The 19,664-nt window shown below is 47.5% G+C and overlaps 1 protein-coding gene across 13 annotated transcripts in view; it reads right to left on the bottom strand.

Annotated features, from left to right (window-relative positions):
- The window catches only part of ARHGEF9 (Cdc42 guanine nucleotide exchange factor 9), a 324,587-nt gene that overhangs the window by 32,270 nt on the left and 272,653 nt on the right, over window positions 1–19,664 (bottom strand). For all 13 annotated transcript variants that reach the window (XM_065557243.1, XM_005295667.5, XM_065557244.1 and 10 more), the window contains 2 exons: window positions 18,362–18,491; window positions 5,612–5,743 (listed from right to left, as the gene is read on the bottom strand). In XM_065557243.1, the coding sequence (XP_065413315.1) occupies window positions 5,612–5,743; window positions 18,362–18,491 (262 nt within the window). The remainder of the gene's footprint in view (window positions 1–5,611; window positions 5,744–18,361; window positions 18,492–19,664) is intronic.

Raw genomic sequence — 19,664 nt, 5'->3', positions numbered from 1 at the left:
CATCAGTTAGGATTGACTTCATCTCTTGGTAATTAAGGTTACTCTACTGGAATATGTATTATTCTTCCCTGGTTATAGACAGATGATAAATGGAGCAGAGGGCAGTGCTTGCCTCCCACTCCGTTGATTCCCTTCTTCCCCTCATACAAGGATTTTCACATTACGGAAACCAACCCACAGTTTCTTCTGCAAAACCCATGTTGTGGTTAACCACATACTCTACAGCCACGTTCCAGTTCAGAGAACAAGAAGAGACGGCAACACTTTTGCTCACATATTATCTCTTTCTTCTGCCTCCACCATTCTGTTGCTAGCACTTTGGAGAAACAACCATGAGAAGATGGCCTCTCCATTCCCATCCAACTAAAGGTCTGCTGGAACAGCCTGAAGTTAATCGAATAGACTAAAGTTTCCTTGTGTTGCAAAGAACTGAATCCAACTCAGGCAGGAGCATGAGCAGCCAGGAGAGGCTAGTTGCACCTAGTACAAACCCACCTGAACTCAATGGAGCCTGTACCACCGCTCACCTGTGCTACCGCAGCTCGATGAGAGCTAGCATGAGTATGTCTTCGCGAACTGGAACCACACCCCCCACTCCAAATGTAGATGTAGCCTGCAGTAAGCTGCCTAGCAGAAGCAGCATTTTGAAATACAGTAACTCTGGGGCAAGACACCATGATAGAATAGATCTCATAAAATGAATAACCCTCTACATGTAAATCAGCTATGAAGAAACTGGACAAAAGTAGATGAGATGGAATCTTCTCCAGCACATGAATTCCATGGCATCACAAAGGCTAAGTTACCCCTCTAAGACCCTACAGCCAATAATACATCATACTTTTTAAAGTGCTCTACTGATTAATCCAGACACTATGCCCTTGACATTTTATAGACCAGAGAAATCAATGCTGAGGTTAAGACAAAGGAATCTGTCAGTGCTGGGATTAGAACTGGAGAGATCCTGAATCCCACTCCCCTGCTCAGGCCACTAGCCCATGTCGTGCTCTCCCACTACAGTACTGAAAATGTAAAAGCCTGTATGATGTATGCAGAAAGCAGTACCTCAGGTGTAAGGGGTTGCTGACTCCTTAGAAATGTATGTGAGCTGGAAAAGGAATTGAGGTATACTCAGCAGGCACTCTCCGAAATTTGTCATGTTATACACAGCTGAACCACTCTCACTTTCGTTTAGCATGGCATCTAAGCACACACTTTTGAATCTTACACGTCGCAGCACAACACACGCTTAAAAAACTAAAATTTCAGTGAGCGGCGCTGAGACCTGGCATGCACCTTTTGAGCCCCCTCCCCCGGGCAGCCCTATTGACATCTTTCCAATGGTGCACACCATGCATAATGTGTGTACGGCTGTGGGTGCCAACGTTTTCCAGGAGCTGACGTGAACTGAGAGGAAAGCAGGGGGGAGGAGAGAAGGGAATGAGTTGGGCTGTAGGAGACTTTTACAGAGATGTGACAGATAAAGAAGGAAGCAGAAGAAAAAGTGATTGTGTCCCGGTCGCTTCCCAAGAAGAATTAAAAGGAGCTGGGAGAACATGGGAGAGACAAAAAAGACTTTGTGATAATCCGCTTTCTCAGTTTAGCACTAGAGACCGGTTTGCTTAATGCAGTAAATGGAAGTCAGTCACTGAGACAGAGTCACATCCTCCATCCAACTCAGCCTACCTGCGGGTAGTTCAGGGGCAGAATTCCTGCATGGCAGCGTGAATACTTGTCATTTTCATTGGTATTATCTTGAGAGAGCAGTGGGCAAGGTGAAGTGAAGCTTCGGTTCAGGTAAGCGGAGGCTTGGGATAGGGTAGAACGCTTTTTTGCTGGAGGTACCAAATGCAATGGCCCAAACTGATTGATCGGGGTGAACAAAGACGAGAAGCGCACTCCAGGAAGAAGCAGTACAGCACGAGGCAGTGCTGTGGAGAAGCAACTTGGGGAAAAACTGCATTGGAGCTGAGGAGAGAGCAAGACAATGTTGCCAACTCTCCCAGTGTGAGCACAAGTCTTGTGATAATTAGTGTTTTCCTTAAAGCCCTGGCTCCTGAAGTCACATGACCACGAGAGACCCTCAGCTTCCATTTTTTAAAAAAAGTAAGTTTCAGTCTCTACCACTGGGGAGAAAAGCCTGCAAACTTGACCTGAGTGCACCCTAAAGGTTCCAAAACCAGAAGGCAAAGCAAAAGAACCCAATCTTACTATATTTGTAAATCTCCTGATTTTTAAGCCAACATGATGATTTTTTGAGGCTCGACTCATGATTTTTCAGTGCATGGGGTAGGCAATACTGGACTTGTCTGAACCTCTCTGAATCCTAATTAGCTAATTGGCTGCTTCTTGTAATCCCCAACAGGAGAGCCTGACCCCAGTGTCATGACAACACATGCTGTATATGACTTTGGTTTAAGTCTACAGCATGTGTGAATCCAAACTGTGGGATAACTCTAGTGTCAATTCCTTATTCAGACAATCTTTAAAATAATACTCAAGGACACTGCTATAAAGAAGGAAGAACGTGCTTAAAAACACACATTTAAAAAAATAAAAACTGGATTTTCGTGCTGGCAAAGGTACAAGATTAACATCATAAGCACAATCAATAATGCACAGACAGAGGCAGGTACTGCAGACACACAAAGGGCCTGTAAACCTGTGTGGCCATCCTGACCTGGAGGGATGGCTTCACAAGATGAGTGGTTAGTTTAGTCACCAGGGACACTACCTTCAACTCTTAACCTCTGTGCCTTACAAGAGTGCCAACTAGTACCGCTAGTGCTTGTTCATTTTCCGATATGAATTCTTTTCCTCCCGGAAATGGGCTGATACCCACCCGATGAGCTAGGATAGACCTCAAAATGATTAGGGGTCTTGTTCGATTCTCCTGTGAAGACATGCATGGAATGTGGTGTCCTCCAAACCCTACTGAGTGGAGGAACTGATATATATGAGCGAAAGGAAGTGTCAGAATGAGTGAATAAGGGGAGAAGGTGCTAGTGTGTGAACTTAACAGACCCAATCCTTGCCACTGAGCACCCTCAGCTCCCAGTGACCTCACTGAAGGCCTGTGTCTGATTCCAATGGGACTTGAGGCCATTTGGCATCTTTCAGGAGATGCTCATTACCTTGCATGAGCAGGCCTGATGCAAACAAAACTGAATTTTGCTTTAAGAAATTAGAAATTCAGAGTCACGGTGGAAGTTTAGGAGCTAAGTTCAAATCAAGCTGCTTATATGCTCGGTCTCAGCTTGACTGTTCTCTGACTATAGGAGTTCATTTCACAGTGCCAGGAAGAGTGTAAAAGGAAAAGCAATGAGAAAGAAAGAAAAAAAATCTTCAGAAAGCAGAAATCCAGTCAGCCGTAACTCAGAAGGAAAAATACCACCCTCCTGAATTATCCAGGCCACAGCTGCCCCTAGTGCTGGAGCAGTGGTTCCATAGTGACTTAAGAGCCATCCACACTATTTTCTCAGTACCTGGGTATTCCTTGGAGGGCTCCCATCCACATTTTGACCATGCTCAACCCTCACTTCACATACGAGACCTGACAAGAACACAGCCTGAGAAGGCAGGGCTGTGGCATCCGTGGGTTATTCTCATTCAGGCTTGCAGTTGATCCAAGGGACTCCCCCTGCATGTATATCTACAGCACAAAAGTCGATGAGTTCAGATCTCTCGGAAGACAGAAATATCCAGGATTTATGAGCTCTGTCACTTCAGATACTGATGCTTTCCTTAGTCTTTTGTCAGAATAATGACTCAAGGTTATGTTAATGAGACTAGAACAACATCACAGGCTGATAGGCAGGGGGCTCGCATTATGACAGCATTGTTTACAGCAGGGTTGCCAGCCACTGGTACATATGTCAGTGCTGATACTAAAAGGTTACACGATTGGTACGCTTGATCACCCTTCCCTACCTTAATGATGAGCCTCCATTCAGATGTGTGCCTGATAAGCCAACAAGTAGCTTGTGCTGGTGGTTTCATGAAGCTTAGGTTTAGATCACACACCACTGTATGAGAGATGACAGACAATGCCAGCCTTGCATAGCCCAGATCTTTGCTTGGTGTTACCTCTACAGGCTGGAATGACCATTATAACTGAGTCCCTGACCTGTCTGCTCAAGTGCCAGGTTTCACAGTTCATATAGAAATGCTGGGGTCATCTGATTCCAGATCATACACTGCAACCGACACCCAAAAGTGAACGTGGGGCAAAGAGCCAAAATAAGGGACACATGAGAAAATGAGCAAGGCACGCAGCTGACAAATGGAGGTGGGATTTGCTGCTAGCATAAAATCCTCTCAGTGTGTTATAACCTCTGTTCCGTGATTCAGTGTTTCTGGTGTCTAGAATGCACAAGATAGAAATGCAGGCTGGCCAGATCTGGGTGGGATGAGGGAAATCTGGGTCTAAAATGGAGGGTCAGGCCTCACGCTAAGGAGACTGCTCAACAGCGTTTGAGTCACTGGTTTCCATTCCTCATGATCCTTTGTGTGAAAAAAACAACTTTTTGCTTCTCTGCTCAGGGTGTCGAGCCATCCAGCAGGGTGGATTTTTTTGCTCATTTTACAGCAATTTTCAGGTTTGACCACATGGGTGTTCAGTGCCTGCCACAGATCCTGGGGGAACAGCTGCAGCACACAGTCAGAGCTTTTACGCTTCTCTCAGAAATCGACAAACATCTCATGCACATATTTATAGGTCTCAGATGGGAAATGCTTCGTAACCGACATATTTGTTCCACAGGAAAAACAGCAGCCATTCCCCTCACCAAGACCTTCCTCTGTTCCCTCTGTCCATTCCCCTCACCAAGACCTTCCTCTGTTCCCTCTGTCCATTTCCCTCACTGTGACCTTCTCCAGCACTTCCATCTATTCCCCTTATTGTAACTTTCCCCTGTGACTCCATCCATTCCCTCACCGTGACCTTCCCCACTGACCTCTCCTGTCCATTCCCCTCAATGTGACCTTGCCCTCTGTCCCCTCTGCCTATTCTCCTCACTGTAACTTTCCTCTGCCCCTCCATCCATTCCTTACTGTAATGCTCACCAGTCCAGCCTTCTACTGTTTCCCCTACAGTGGGACACTCATCCTCACTTGCTTTCCTCCTCCCACATTACTTCCTGCTTCCATTGCTCCCTCCCGGGAACAACCATTCCCACCTTTTGGACTTTTTCTTGGCCAAATCCTTCCCTGTGACCTCTTAATCCAACATCATCATGTCCTGCCAAAATATCTTCAAGCTCTGATGCAATGTCATAACATCATTATGTTACATGGCTCTGATGTCTGGTTTTATGACCGGTGAAAATTCCTGCAGGCTCCACCTAATAAAACTGGGACAACCCAACAAATCTTGAGACAGCCAGAAACCCTGTTTCTTGCAGTCTCCCCTCATGGTAACTAGCTTGGAAAAAAAACTCTACCTGGTCTAAATTTCAGCTCTATTCCCTGCTACATTTCCCACTTTGTGAGAGTTGCTGTCTTCCAGCCCTGGAAAATGTTTTGGGATGGCTTCATTCGAAAGATGCTCGGCACTGAATGCCTCATCCTCACTGTGCCCTGAACAGCACTGATTTCATGTGGGTTTCATTACCTTTTTGCAGAGAACCATCTGGTGATCAAAGAGGAAGAAAACGCGCTGCTGGTTCCGTCCATAAGGCTGGTAAATCCAGGACATCTCCCCGGTGTAGATCAATTCGGAGCTCCGATCCAAGATGTCATCTCCCTAGGGGGCACAGAGAACGAGGCAGAGTGAGCCACTTTGCCAAGCCGGATGTATGCAGGCATATGGGGTGGAGTGGAGAGAAGCACTGATTCCGAGGGGATTCTCCTACCACTAGATACATCAAAGCACCACTGTTTATTTTTTAACCAGAAAACTAGAGCCCTCACCTCCACCAATGCCCCTCACAGGCTGTGAGTATCCTCACTGCCCTTCACAAGCTTCCAGAGCTCCCTCCATCAACATAGGCTCCCCTCACAGCCTGCCACTGTCCCTGCTTCCCATCACAAACTGCCAGAGGCCCCCTTTCACCACAAAGTCTCCCTTCCATGCTGTCAGTGTCCCTGCTTCCCATCACAAGCTGCCTGAGTACCCCTCTTCCCCAGGTGGTCAGATTCTCAGCTATGGAGGCTGTCAGAAGAAGCCAATAATGCAGGTTCTGAGAGGCTACCCTCAGGCAGGGCTGTGAGGGGAACCACCCATTCTTTAACTTATCAGAGCTGTGCCGTTCAGGCCATCAAGGCAATTCCCTCCTTCTCCCTGGGCAGCAATCAGAGCCCCTCCACCCATCGGCCACTGGAGCAATTTCCCTGTCAAACCCCTCTCCCTTCAGGCTCTCAGGAGATCTCCTCATCTCAAGCCCCCCCCCCCCCCCCCCCATGTAGAGCTGGGCATCAGAGTAAACCAAAACAGACTGTTGGTTCCCTGCCTCCTGGGGCTGTCAAAGCCTTTCCTTACAGATTGTTAACCACTCCCCCCTTTGCAGGGGATTAGAGCCCCCAGCCCAAGCTGTCAGGACCACCCTTGTTCAGGGTGGCAGCGTCCATCCCCACACGCTGTCAAAGCCCCCTGCCGCAGGCTGCCAGAACGCCTTCCCCCTTCTTTTCTCCCCCTCAGGTTAAAGCTTGTTTTCTTCTCCAACATTTTTTTTAAAGGACTCATGAGCAGATGGTCTTAAAAACACAGCTCCTCTCCCACTCTGAGAGAACAAATCCATTCACCCTCTGCTAATTGGGCTGAGATTTTGTTTTTTGGGGGAGGAGGGACGTTTGAGTTAATTAAAATCTATTTATTAAAACGGGTGAATTCTCCACCACCTGCACTGTGTATCTGTCTTATTCTGTGAGCCCTAGACGCACCCCTTACTCTGAAGCTTCACAGGCAGACTCAGAAGGGCTCTGGCTACAGGGCAGGGACAGGACTCAGAAGCAAGAGTTAAAAAGTGAGTAGACAGTTGTTTGGATCTGGATCCAGATTAGGTTCTGGATTTGTGGCTGGACCAGGGCTCAGTTTAGGGTTAGACGATGATGAACAGCTAGTAAGGCTTCAGCCTGATATGGTGGAAATCTTGTGGGAATAGCCGTTCTCGTGCCACTTCAGTCACACCCAAATGGGGTCCAGAAAACAGGCTCCCTTCTGGATTCGCATGTGCAGGTAGAACCAAAATTGAACCCTCCCCCACCGTTTCTTTGTGTGGGGAGGTTAGACTTGAGGCCCAGTTCAGGCCAATCTGTAGTTAAGATCGCTCATTTATTCTAAATGAATGTTTGGGTCCAGTGACAAGGGAAAATTCACTGAGTCATAGCTAATGCATTGTCACAGCGTGTTCAGTTCCCACTGCTGCAGCAACTGCAACACAGCTCCCGTGCAGCCTTAGTGAGGTATTTCTCTGTCTATCTTGCGCTCATCACCATGGTCTCTGTGCACCTCATCAGAGCTAGTTGAGCCCTGCACACTTGCACAGAGCAGGGAGTAGAGCTGTTTGTATGTCTTCTGGCACCTCAAATGAGTTCAAAATCAGAGTTAGGAATTAGGCTGAGTTGCCTGCTGGTCAGAGCCTTCTGCTTATAGAGGCCATGAGTTGCACGCACGTTGCTGAGGCTCTACAGATAGAATAAGGAACCTTGAATAAGGAACCTCTCAAAAGCCTGGGGGCTCCAGAAATCACTGCCCTTGCTTAGGATACATCCAGTTATGCAACAAGGGAGGATTCATACAACCCCATCGATAATAATTTCTCATTGCAAGGAAGAGGTTGCTTGCTAAAAATAGAACGCAGGCATTGTGAGACTGGTTTACTCCAGTGGTAGCATCCAAAGCCTGAGGACACAGAGAGGACTCTGTAAACACTTCTACTTGATTAGCTGAATCCAAACTGTGTAGTCCCTGCAAGGGATGTAAAAATGAGATCTAAAATTATAGGGTTTTTATTACATTGTGTATGCTAGGGAAACAATTTAAACAGTATATCGGCTATAAATGGATGCATTCCAAGATTTTGTTTGTTAGGAAAGATGTATTGCAGTTAGCTTTAAATTAATTAATACACAACTGACCAGTTTTCATTACACAAGCAGCAGCACCCAGTGAGGCATGCTTTCCCAGCACAGCCCTCCTAGCATTCCTCCTGTAAGCACAGCAAGGGTATGTCCACACAGCAGCCGGGAGTGTGCTTGACCTAGCGTGCTAAAAATAGCAGTGTGGCTATGGTGTCACAGGCAGCGGCTTGGACGAGGCACCCGAGTACACGCCCAGGGGAATGGGTGGGTTTGTACTCAGGGGTCTCGCCACACTGCTATTTTTAACACGCCAGCTCTACTAGAGCTAGCATGTGTCTGTCTACCCACATTGGGAAGCCTGCTCCCACTTGCTTTGTAGACATACCCTAAAGGTACGTGGGCCTCTCCTAACAGAATTAAGCTGGGATGCCGAGGCTAAGGGACTGTGTATTTAGGCTGTATAGTCTAGTCATGTGGATGGAGGCAGCCAGCTCACGTCCACCAGTGAGGAACTCTCTAGTGACCATTTAGTATTCAGCACTGAACAGTCAATGCTGGCATGTCCCAAAAGAATATTCATTTTCTTCTCCTTTTCCCTAAGCAGCCATGAGCCTAGCTCTCCTACAGAGCCAGCCTCAGAGATTGAGAAAAATTGCTAAAGACAATGTGGGTAGATTCTCAGCAGCTGTGAATTGGCATAACTCCACTGACTTTGCCCAGTTCACAGCACCTGAGGAGCTGGCCCAACAAATCAATTGACTCAAAATGGGGGGAGGGTCTGAAATCACTCAGGGCCACATTGGTAGACCCGGCGCACAAAACTGCATTCACATAATTTATTTTGGCGGCTGTGTACGCAACTTCCATTGGCGTGTTTTACAGTGGTAATTATAGGCAATTACGATGGCAAGTAGGGATATTTTATCATGGCAACCGTGCATTCAAATTTTGTCTGAATTTTCGGAAAATTTGGCCCTTGTTAGGGGTGAAACTCAGTTTCTAATATGTGTGGTTGAGCAACTGTGATAATGCATCCCTTCTCTTCCCCTGAACCAACCAATGTAATGGCTACGCAAAGACTAATGCACAGCCTGGATCTGATCCACATCCATGCAGCCTAAAAGGTGGTTATGCCTCTGTGTGTGTGTGTGTGTGTGTGTGTGTGTGTGTGTGTGTGTGTGTGTGTGTGTGCACGCGCGCTGCGCGCGCTCTGAGTCCCATACACAGACTATGGAGAGGTATGTGTCCTGCTCCAAGTTAAGTGTAGAAAAAAGAAAGTCAAATTCTCATTTCTCCTTCAAGCCGTCATGGGCAGGGCCTGAGCACTTAGCGGGCAGTAGGATAGACCAGAAGGTCAACCAGTTGGAGGCTGAGACTGTGCTTCATGCTCCCTCTAGGCTGCAAGCATCACAGAAGTGACACACAAAGTCTGGAGGGCCAGTTCCAAGGGCTGCAGGGGAGGGCCTATGCCTGTGTGACTGATGAAAGTTGTCAATCATCAGCTTCCCAGCTATGCCATAGGTGAGCATTGCTTTCCATAACCAGGCAGTGAAGGAAAACTGGGGGAGGGGGGAGGGAACGGCTTCATATAATGAGCAAAGAAGAAACAAGAGTTGAGAACAACAGCATTACAGGGAAGAACCCTTTAGCGTGGACAGAAGGACAGTATCCCCCACATGACCAAGAGGACCTCTGAATAAACATTACCAAAGGCTGGGGAAAGATGCTTAGCTTCTGAAAATCATTCACCCCCTCCCCATCCCCAGCCCCTGCCCCTGCCCCAACCCCAGCCCACCTCCTGACACAAGTCCATGCTATTACTCCCAGGCAGAGAATCTCCTTTCAGTGAGCAGGGCCTTTTCGGACTGACACTGCTGTGCTCTAATTAGTGACTGATAATCTGATTGGCGCTCTGGGCGATGGAAAGATCAGAAAAAGAAAAGCAAGCGAAATGTCGTCCTTTTCATCAGGCTCATTTTTGATGCCTTCTGTCGCTGAGGGAAAAAAATCTGTTTCAGTCCCAGATTTGATTTTTCCCAGGAGGTTTTCTCATCAAGCTGCTCTAGCTTTGAAAACAGTACATTCGTTGCATGCATCATTTTTTTATGCCAGTCTTTGGGTTCAATAATGCAATATTAAGCTGAAGCCAACTATTGTATATTACATAATTAGGGCAATGAGTCTTCCATTAGAGGATCTATCAGGAACAAGAACTAAAGAACATTTAAAAGGATACAGTTGTCAATTATATTTTTCTTATTTTTTTTTCCTTCATGTGAATCTAAGCCTCTTGGAAACTGCTAAACTGACACCCCAGGGAATCCAGGGTGCAAATGTCTAGGATTCTACTGAGACTGAAGTCCTTTGTTTATGGAATGGGCAATGACAATTCAAGCTTCTTTTAGACAGATGAGCTAGATTTTCTCTTGTGTCAAGCGTTCTGCCACTGGCGTAGGGTCTTTCATGGAGCCTATACCAGTGGAGGATTTTAATGGCCAGGTGGAGTTCTGACACACAGTCTTCTGCGTTTCACAAGCACCTACATTACAGGGGAGGACAGAGTTTTATTGAACTGCTGTCACAGAAGCAGCAGAGAAAGCCCAAAACTCTGCATTCTTGTGGTTACCAGTGAAAGTGGGACCACTATTTCAACTTGTTTCAATCTGGTTACAGAAATAAATTTATCCTCTCAGAGTTTCTTTTAAATGTATATCAGAATATAACAACTTGTAGGTCTATATTAGTACCTATATGTTTCCCATTACTGTAGTATGTGATTCCCCTCACAGTCGTAATTAGGCTTGAAAGGATTAGATTTTTTATCAGTAAATATCAATTTCACCATACACAGATATTGACTTTGTATATTTTGGCATGTGATGTTGACAATTTGTGTTTTAATGGTTATAAAGCGTTAACTTTTTGAATCTCAATGTCTACTGTCGTTAAATAATTATTGTCTGACCATCCTCATAATTTCCCGCCATTGTGAACATTTAAATCAATAACAACTGAAAAAATGCTTAAAAATAAATATCTGTGAAATTATAAAAAAATAATAAAAATTAAGTTCTGCCCAGCCTCATTGTAATGTATGCCTTTAATGAGTCATATGGAGACTAACTGACATGCCCAAGGCCACACAGGAAGTCTGTGGCAGAGCAAGAAAGTGAACACATGCCTCCTGTGTCCCAGGCCAGTATCTGAACCAATAGTCTAACCTTCCCCAAATTACCTTAATTTAGTCTCTGTAAATGATGAGACTAGACATAAATGGGGGTTGCTTTTATGTAAGACCACTAACCTTGTGGGAACGATCTCTTCACTACATTACCCACTGGCCAGAGTACATTACAAAAGGGCACAAGTACAAGAGGTGGCCAAGGAGGAGACGGGCTGCTCAGGGTGGGACTTGCCTGACCTATTTCGAGTCTGAGCCAGATGAAGCTTGGCATGTTGCTGTGAACTGGCTCCAAGAAACTTTTTCACGTCAATTTTGCCTACCCACTTCTGAATGTCAGCAGCTGGGTCTGAGCGCATTTAACGACAGGTAAAGGGACGACACTGAGCAAAGGGAAATGTTGGTCAAACATCAGGTGAGAGATATCGCAGGGGGTCTCAACCTTTTTCTTGCTGAGGCCCCCCTCAACATGCTATAAAAACTCCAGGGCCCAGTGGGGGGGACAGACCGTGGGGCTCCTGGCTGGGGCGGGCCATTGGGAATAGGCATAGTTTCACCTCTATTTTGGGGTGGAAAGGGCTGGAGTCAGCTCCGCACAACACGGTCCAGAGAGGGAACGCCAGCCCCTGACTCACTCAGGAGCCACCCAGCCTGTCTGGGCTGTGGGGGGACACAACCAAAAAATATAACTCAGGGTGCAGGCAGGAGGTAGCTAGGAGCTGTGTGCAGGCAGAGAGGTACCTCAGGGTGCAGGGAGGGGGTAGCTAGGGGATGTGTGCAGGCAGGGGGGTACCTCAGGGTGCAGGGAGGGGATAGTTAGGGGATGTCTGTGAGCAGGGGGGGTCACTCAGGGTGCAGGGAGGGGGTAGCTAGGGGATGTGTGCGGGCAGGGTGGTACCTCAGGGTGCAGGGAGGGGGTAGCTAGGGGCTGTGTGCGGGCAGGGGGGTAGCTCAGGGTGCAGGGAGGGGGTAGCTAGGGGGTGTGTGCAGGCAGGGGTAGCTCAGGGTGCAGGGAGGGGGTAGCTAGGGGATGTGCGGGCAGGAGGTAGCTCAGGGTGCAGGGAGGGGGTAGCTAGGAGCTGTGTGAGGGCAGGGGGTAGCTCAGGGTGCAGGGAGAGGTAGCTAGGGGCTGTGTGTGGGCAGGGGGTAGCTCAGGGTGCAGGGAGGGGGTAGCTAGGGGATGTCTGTGATCAGGGGGTAGCTCAGGGTGCAGGCACAGGGTAGCTAGGGGCTGTGTGCAGGCAGGGGTAGCTCAGGGTGCAGGCAGGGGGTAGCTAGGGGGTGTGTGCAGGCAGGGGTAGCTCAGGGTGCAGGAAGGGGTAGCTAGGGGCTGTGTGTGGGCAGGGGAGTAGCTCAGGGTGCAGGGAGGGGGTGGCTAGGGGATGTGTGCAGGCAGGGGGGTAGCTCATGGTTCAGGAAGGGGGTAGCTAGGGGATGTGTGCAGGCAGGGGGTAGCTCATGGTGCAGGGAGGGGTAGCTAGGGGATGTGTGCGGGCAGGGGAGTAGCTCAGGGTGCAGGGAGGGGGTGGCTATAGACTGTGTGTAGGCGGGGGGTAGCTCAGGGTGCAGGGAGGGGGTGGCTAGGGGCTTTGTGCGGGCTGGGGGTAGCTCAGGGTGCAGGCAGGGGGTAGCTAGGGGATGTGTGCAGGCAGGGGCAGCTCAGGGTGCAGGCAGGGGATAGCTAGGGGCTGTGTGTGGGCAGGGGGTAGCTCAGGGTGCAGGCAGGGAGTAGCTAGAGGATGTGTATGGGCTGGGGGTGCTCCCAGTGCGGTTCCCAGCTTCAGCAGGGTGTGGGGGCGTGTGCTGGGGCTCCCGGCTTCAGTCCCCTGCTGCTCCTGGTTTGGGGTGGGGGGAGATTTGCTGGCTTCAGCCCCGCGCAGCTCCTGGCTTTGGAGGGTTGGGGGGCTGCCTGTGTAGTGGCACAGACTCTTCTGCCACACCTGTATCAGTCCCGCACCACTCTCGGCTTCGGGGTGTGTGTGTGTGTAGCTTCAGCCCCGTGCCACTCACGGCTTCGGGGGGGAAAGGGAGGGAGGCTGGCTTCAGCCCCGCAGCGCTCCTGGCTTCGGGGGGTGGGCAGCGCTGGCTTCAGCCCCGGGGCTTGGGGCACCGGGTTTCAGCCAAGGGGCCCTGTGGACCCCCTGAAAGGGCTCATGGACCCCTGGTTGAGAGCCATTAAGCTATCGGACTGTGAACCAGTCTCCCAAGGGAAGCGGTGGGAGTCCAATATTCTTAGTCATTAATAAGTGAACTGGACAAAGCACTAGAAAATTCAGTGTAGGCAGGGACAGTATTTTTTAGGTTTATTTATATTTTTGGAATTCAGAAATCAGGTGATATTCTGTTATAGTCAGATCCAGAGGTCCACAATCAGGGCTAGATTCATGTCAGCTATGCCAGCATATATCTGGAGTTACACCTCATTAAAATGACTGGAATTGCTCCTGATTTACACTACAGTAGGCGAGATCAGAATCTGGCCCCACAGTCTTTAGTCAGGTAAAGCTCCCATTGACACCAATTTCTAGGACTTCATGTGCTGGACGCTAGAGCATGGCTATCAGCTGTTATCAGCAAAGCAGAGCCATCTTCTCAGCATCCCTTCCCAATTTCCATCACGATCACTGCACAGACAGCACCCGCACACACGCCAGGCAGCGTCGTAGGAGCACTGAGCTAAAGCTGAAGAGAAAGGCTAAGTAGGGCTTGGGTGAACCATCTGATGAAAAATCAGGCCTTGTTCAACCAAGGGGCATTTACATTTTTCAAATGTTGACTCTAAAGTTAACCTTCAACACCAGATCAGCTGGAGAATCCTGAGGGCTAAATTCACTGCTGACATACGCAGACACAACTCCATTGACTTCCCCAGAACTGCATATACTTAAACCAGCTGTGAATTGGGCCCTGAATGTTTCTTATTTTAGGATCAGCAGCTTGTCTATAGTCCCAATATACCCTCCCTTTGTGAGTCCTAGGAGTATATGAATATTGAAGTAACTAAGATCTAGATTCACATGGGGGACTTGAGGATTGCAACAACCAGCACTATAATACTTATATTTTAAATGCCTTTCTGCCTTGTAGCATTCGCAGCCCCGAGTTAGGCGACAGGCTTTTCACCAATGCATGGAAAGAATTAGGCCCCTAGAAAAGGGACTCTCAGAAGCTAGCACACTGAGCCGGAGGCTAGCCAGTAGGAAATGTCAAGGAGAGGTTTGGGGCCTAATCCCTGCCGCTCAAAGGGAGCTGGGTACTTAACTCTATACTGGAATGAGGTGCCTCTCTCTACCCATGACTCTCAGTTATGAAACCTCTCGTGGAGTTAGGCACCTAAGCCAGGTCAGCCCTTTCTCATGAAAAATGGAGGAGACGGTGGCAGTGCCTCCCTTCTATCCTCCCCGCAAGTGCCCTAACCACTACGCTATTCGGTAGTCTAAGGTGGGTCTTATTCTCTCCTGTTGATGCTGTTCCACTTTATATGAAATACTGAAATAATCATTGGGGCAGCGTGCATGAGAATAACTGTATAGCCCAGTAGTTAGGGTGCCCCCCCTGAAGGTGGGAGACCAGGGTTTAAATCCCTGATCTAATCCAGGCAGAGTAGGGATTCAAACCTGGATTTTCCACAACCTGGGTAAGTGCTTTAACCACTGGGCTATTCAGTATAAGGGAGGGGTAGCAGCACCACCACCATGATGATGATGAATTAGGTGTGCTCTGAGCATGTCTGTTGGATCAGGACCTGCAGCAGAGGAACATCCACTTTGTGAATTCCACCAGGGCATAGGTGTGAGTTAAGTGCTGTCCAGCTTGGCGGTGTCAGGACTTAGGCTGGGTCTACACTACCCGCCTGAATCGGCGGGTAGAAATCGACCTCTCGGGGATCGATTTATCGCGTCCTGTTGGGACGCGACAATCGATCCCCGAATCGACGCTCTTACTCCACCAGCGGAGGTGGGAGTAAGCGCCGTCGACGGGAAGCCGCAGAGGTCGATTTTGCCGCCGTCCCTACAGCGGGGTAAGTCGGCTGCGATACGTCGAATTCAGCTACGCTATTCGCGTAGCTGAATTTGCGTATCTTAAATCGACCCCCCCATAGTGTAGATGTAGCCTCAGGTTGGTTTTGCACATTCCCTCCAGCAGAAAATGAGGGGACTTTACTGATAGAAACTTATGCACCTAGGGACTTTAGGCACCTACAGGGTTAGGCGACAGCTGAGTGATGGTTTTGTGAATGCCAGTGACACCTAAATGTTGGACTTAAAAGGGGCAGTTAGGCACCTACGTTCCCCTTGTGAACCTGGTGCTAAATGGCTCCATAGTAGATCTTTTCAAACATTAACAGTTAAGGAAGGTGTCACTATGCCTATTTCACACATGGGGAAACTGAGGCATAGAGAAGTTCAATGGTATGACCAAGAGCACAGAGGAAGACTGTGTCAGAGCCAGGAGCAGAAGTCAAGGGTTCTGTTTTCTTAACCACCTCTCAGACTGCTAGACCAAGTTTCTTTCTGAAAGTGGTTTGAAGTTTGGCTGGCACTGGGTTCACCTCCATCACATACTCCATCTGGATTTCAGATCAGAGAAAAATGAACCTACTGGCTTTCCTCCTGCCTCATATTTTCTTGTACGCTTTTGACCCAGGCCCGTTTCAAAGACTGTTTTGCCATATACTGACCCTATAATATTACTTACTTGCATTATGGTACCATCTAGCTGCCCTTGCTGAGATCAGAAAGCTGGTGTGCTATGTGCTATACAAATATATAGTGAAAGAAAGTCGATGCCCTGAAGAACTTACAATCTAAGTAGACAAGAAATAGAGGCACACAGAGATGACGTGATCTGCATATGGTCAGACAGCAGGTCAGTGGTAGAGCCAGCAATAGAAATTAGGTCTCCTGATTTACTATCCAATGCCCTATCTACTAGACTGCAACTACCTCTCAGAAAGCACCATCTCCTTTGACTGACAGGCATATCTGCCATTAGAGTACTTGGATGAATTGTTGGGGTGGGGGCTGAGGAGATGATGGGTGTGTCTAAATAAGAATGAATTTATCAGCTATGGTGATGGTGGTGGAATGGAAACTGTTATTCCATCATTCCTAGGTGCAGGTCACTTTGGCTTTCCATTCATACATGAACATTAAGTGTCTTGAAACTGATCTGTTCTTAATCTAGGTTTATTTACAATTGGCATTTCTTATACATGAGTCACTGTAACTCATCACATATAATGGATTTACGGCTGAAGACGCATCTGATGACCTTGTAACCCCCCCCCCCCACCGATAATTGTCTTCTAATGCAATAACAAGCCTGCATGTCAATCTCAGAGATTTTTTAAAAAATAAATAACAATGAATCAATCAATAAAGCCACGAAGCAAATCATCTGCATTCTCTGCTTTGACTGCTAGTCAAAATTTAAGAACCAACCATAATAGCATCATTTCCACTTATACTCTTTATCTACCAAGTTATGGCCTAATCCTGCCCTCATTTGCACCAATGCAACCCCAGCAAAGTCAATGGTGAGGCACTAGTGAAACTGAGTGTAGGAGTTGGCACTACATTTCTCCCTCTCTCCCCCCGATCCTCCTAGGTTTTGTCTGGAAAAACTACTAAAGGACAGAGTTCTCGCCCTCCCACCAGTTTACCCCAGCATAACTCCATTGACTTCAAAGGAATTTCTCCTAATCTAAACTGGTGTAAGAGAGAAGAGAATCCAGGACTTGTTGGATCAATGTGAGAGTCCTCTTGCTAAAAATGTGTTTTAATGATTCCATATAGGGTAGGATTTACAAAAGTGCTCAGCTTTGGCCTAGTTCAACAATCCCATCTACAAACTACAAGCAGAGATTTTGATGATAAAACAATGGATATTCAAAAACTCCCAGATGAGCACGTAGCAAACCACAGTAACCTGCAAGATCAGGTGATGCACTATCCTTCAGCTTCCCTTCCCCAGCTCATCCCCCTGTGATCATTCACTATGCCGTGATCACAATTAGGCCCCAATTCAGGAAGGTACATATTTAATGTCTAACTTTAAGCACGTAAGTAGTTCCATTTACTTCAAGTCAGCATGCATGATTAATCACTGAATCAGCGCTTTAGACTTTAACACCTCTGGGACATGGACTATTTCTATTATTATTTGTGTTAAATGTCTGTATAGAACCATACACACTTACAGAGTTTAATACATAAGTAATAATAATACTATATTCATGAAGAAAATGAAATCATCACCAGGGTTTTACCTGCCTTGTTAGCCCGGTCACTCCCCCGTGCCCCTTTTTTTAACACTCCTTTCCCTTCTTGCCCCCTGATTAAGTACAAAGCACACAACCAGCATAGAGATTAGGAGTGTGATTCCAATCTCACTTACACCAGCGTAACTCCATTGATGTTACTCCAGATTTACACCAGTAAAAATGAGATCAGAACCAGGCCCTAGATTTCCTTTGGAGCATCCATTAACGTTCCTTCACTGAATCAATTTAGGCCCCTCCCTCAAATACGCGTGAATAGGCTCTCTTCTCTCATAGGGTATGTCTACAGAGCAGCTGGAAGGTGTGATTTCCAGCTCAGGTGGATGTATATGCTCTAGCTCTGTTCAAGCTAAGACCTAAAAATAGAAGTATGGCCACAGCAGCATGGGTGGTGGCTTGGGCTGGCTGCTTGACTCCATACCCAGGGGTTGGGCAGGATTGTACTGGGGCAGCTAGCCCAAATCCCCGCTGCCACACTGCTATTTTTAGGGAACTAGCTCAAGCAGAGTGCGTGTCTATCTATCTGAGCTGGGAGTAACACCTCCCAGCAGCTGTGCAGACAGTCTCATAAAGACAAAATGCATCCTTCTGCCCCTCTGTCTAACCCAGGTTACCCCAATGTCCTGCAATTTACTCCCAAACATACCTGTCCTGTACAAAGGGCTTGAGGTGAGCCACGTCCTCTAGAGCATTCTGGAGGCCATGTGGAATTTACACCTACATATACACCGTTTATAGAGATGGCTCATTTACTAGCTACTAGCACCTAAACATGGCATCTCTGTGTTAGTTGCAGCCCAAGCCTGATATGAATCATTCACCTCTGCCTCTTGTGCTGGAATCTACTGGAGCCCACCACTGCCCAATGCATACTGTACCTCCCAATCCAGGACTGAGGCCTGCCACTGAGCTATCTTGTCAATGTTCTCCAGTCTCCGTTTCCGCTCATTGATTTGCTGAGTCACATTCCTCATGACTGCGAGTGCAGCAGCCACATACCTGTAGTCACTAGAAAACACAAAAGGGAGCCCATGGAATTACACCTGACACACAAGGGAAATGTACAAGGGTTCATCATTATTAACAGCATCTATTAACAGCATCTTGCCGCGCCTGTTAGGAAAGGGGAATAACAGCAATTTGCCCCTTGTTATTATTCTTGATATGTCTCCTTCTCTGCTGGTTGCTTTTTGGCTTGTCAACCCCTCCCTCCCTCCTCTGCCCCTCCAAACAACATTAACTTGTTTCAAACTGAGACTGTGAAACGCTAATAAAATTAATGGGCCAACTCCTCAGCTGCTGTACGTCAGGGTAACTTCATTGACTTACATGGAGTTACACTGAACTTGTTCTTAAAAAATGCGTTAGGATGCACAGCCACATTCCGGGGCTGTCTGAACATTCCTAACGCTACTACTCTGCAGGCAGATGTTGTGAGACCTCGTACTGTGGAGCCTTGGGTTGTTTCATTCAAATGAAAGTTGGAAAATATTTCCGTGTTAATGTTCCTTTATAAAATTAGTTTCCTTATTACAGTGATTTATAATAAATGTATCTGATGCCCAGACCGAACTTCTGGATGTGTGATTCTCAAGTTATCTGGGACAGACCTGGCCAGTTTCATAGTCATATTATGTATGTGAGCACTTCCCTCTCTATGTGTGCATGTACATCTAGCTACCACCTACATTTGTAGATAAAGTCACACACATTTATAGTCCCAAATCAGACTTGCTCATGTCTCCCTGATCATACCAGTGTTTCCGGCAGAAGCAAAGTCAGGGCAAAGTATTTCTGGATTGTAACAATCTCCTTCCAGAGCTTGTTTTTGCAAGGGTTGGCTTCAGAGCTTCTCTGGCCCCAGCATCTGACTATCCTCGCCTTTGAATAATGGAAGGAAGGAGGTGTTCCCTGGGTCCCCAGACGAAACATGTGTCACTATAAAACGTCAGTCTATAACACACTATATCAGGTTTGAATACAGAAGTAACTGCCCTGGCCAGCAAAGAATACACAAGTCATTGATCTTACAACCCTTAAGTCATAAGGCTGGAGCACAATCAGTTCAGCTGTGTTAGAAATATCCTTTCTGGCCAGAAAGGGTATTTCTACACTGCAGCTTGGAGAGACTCAAGTTAGTGGGGCTTGAGCTAGTGTGCTAAAAATAGCAGTGGTTTTTTG

This window comes from Chrysemys picta, chromosome 9 (assembly GCF_011386835.1).
Source record: "Chrysemys picta bellii isolate R12L10 chromosome 9, ASM1138683v2, whole genome shotgun sequence".
Taxonomy (NCBI): domain Eukaryota; kingdom Metazoa; phylum Chordata; order Testudines; family Emydidae; genus Chrysemys; species Chrysemys picta.
This window is presented reverse-complemented; position numbering and strand designations above follow the sequence as displayed.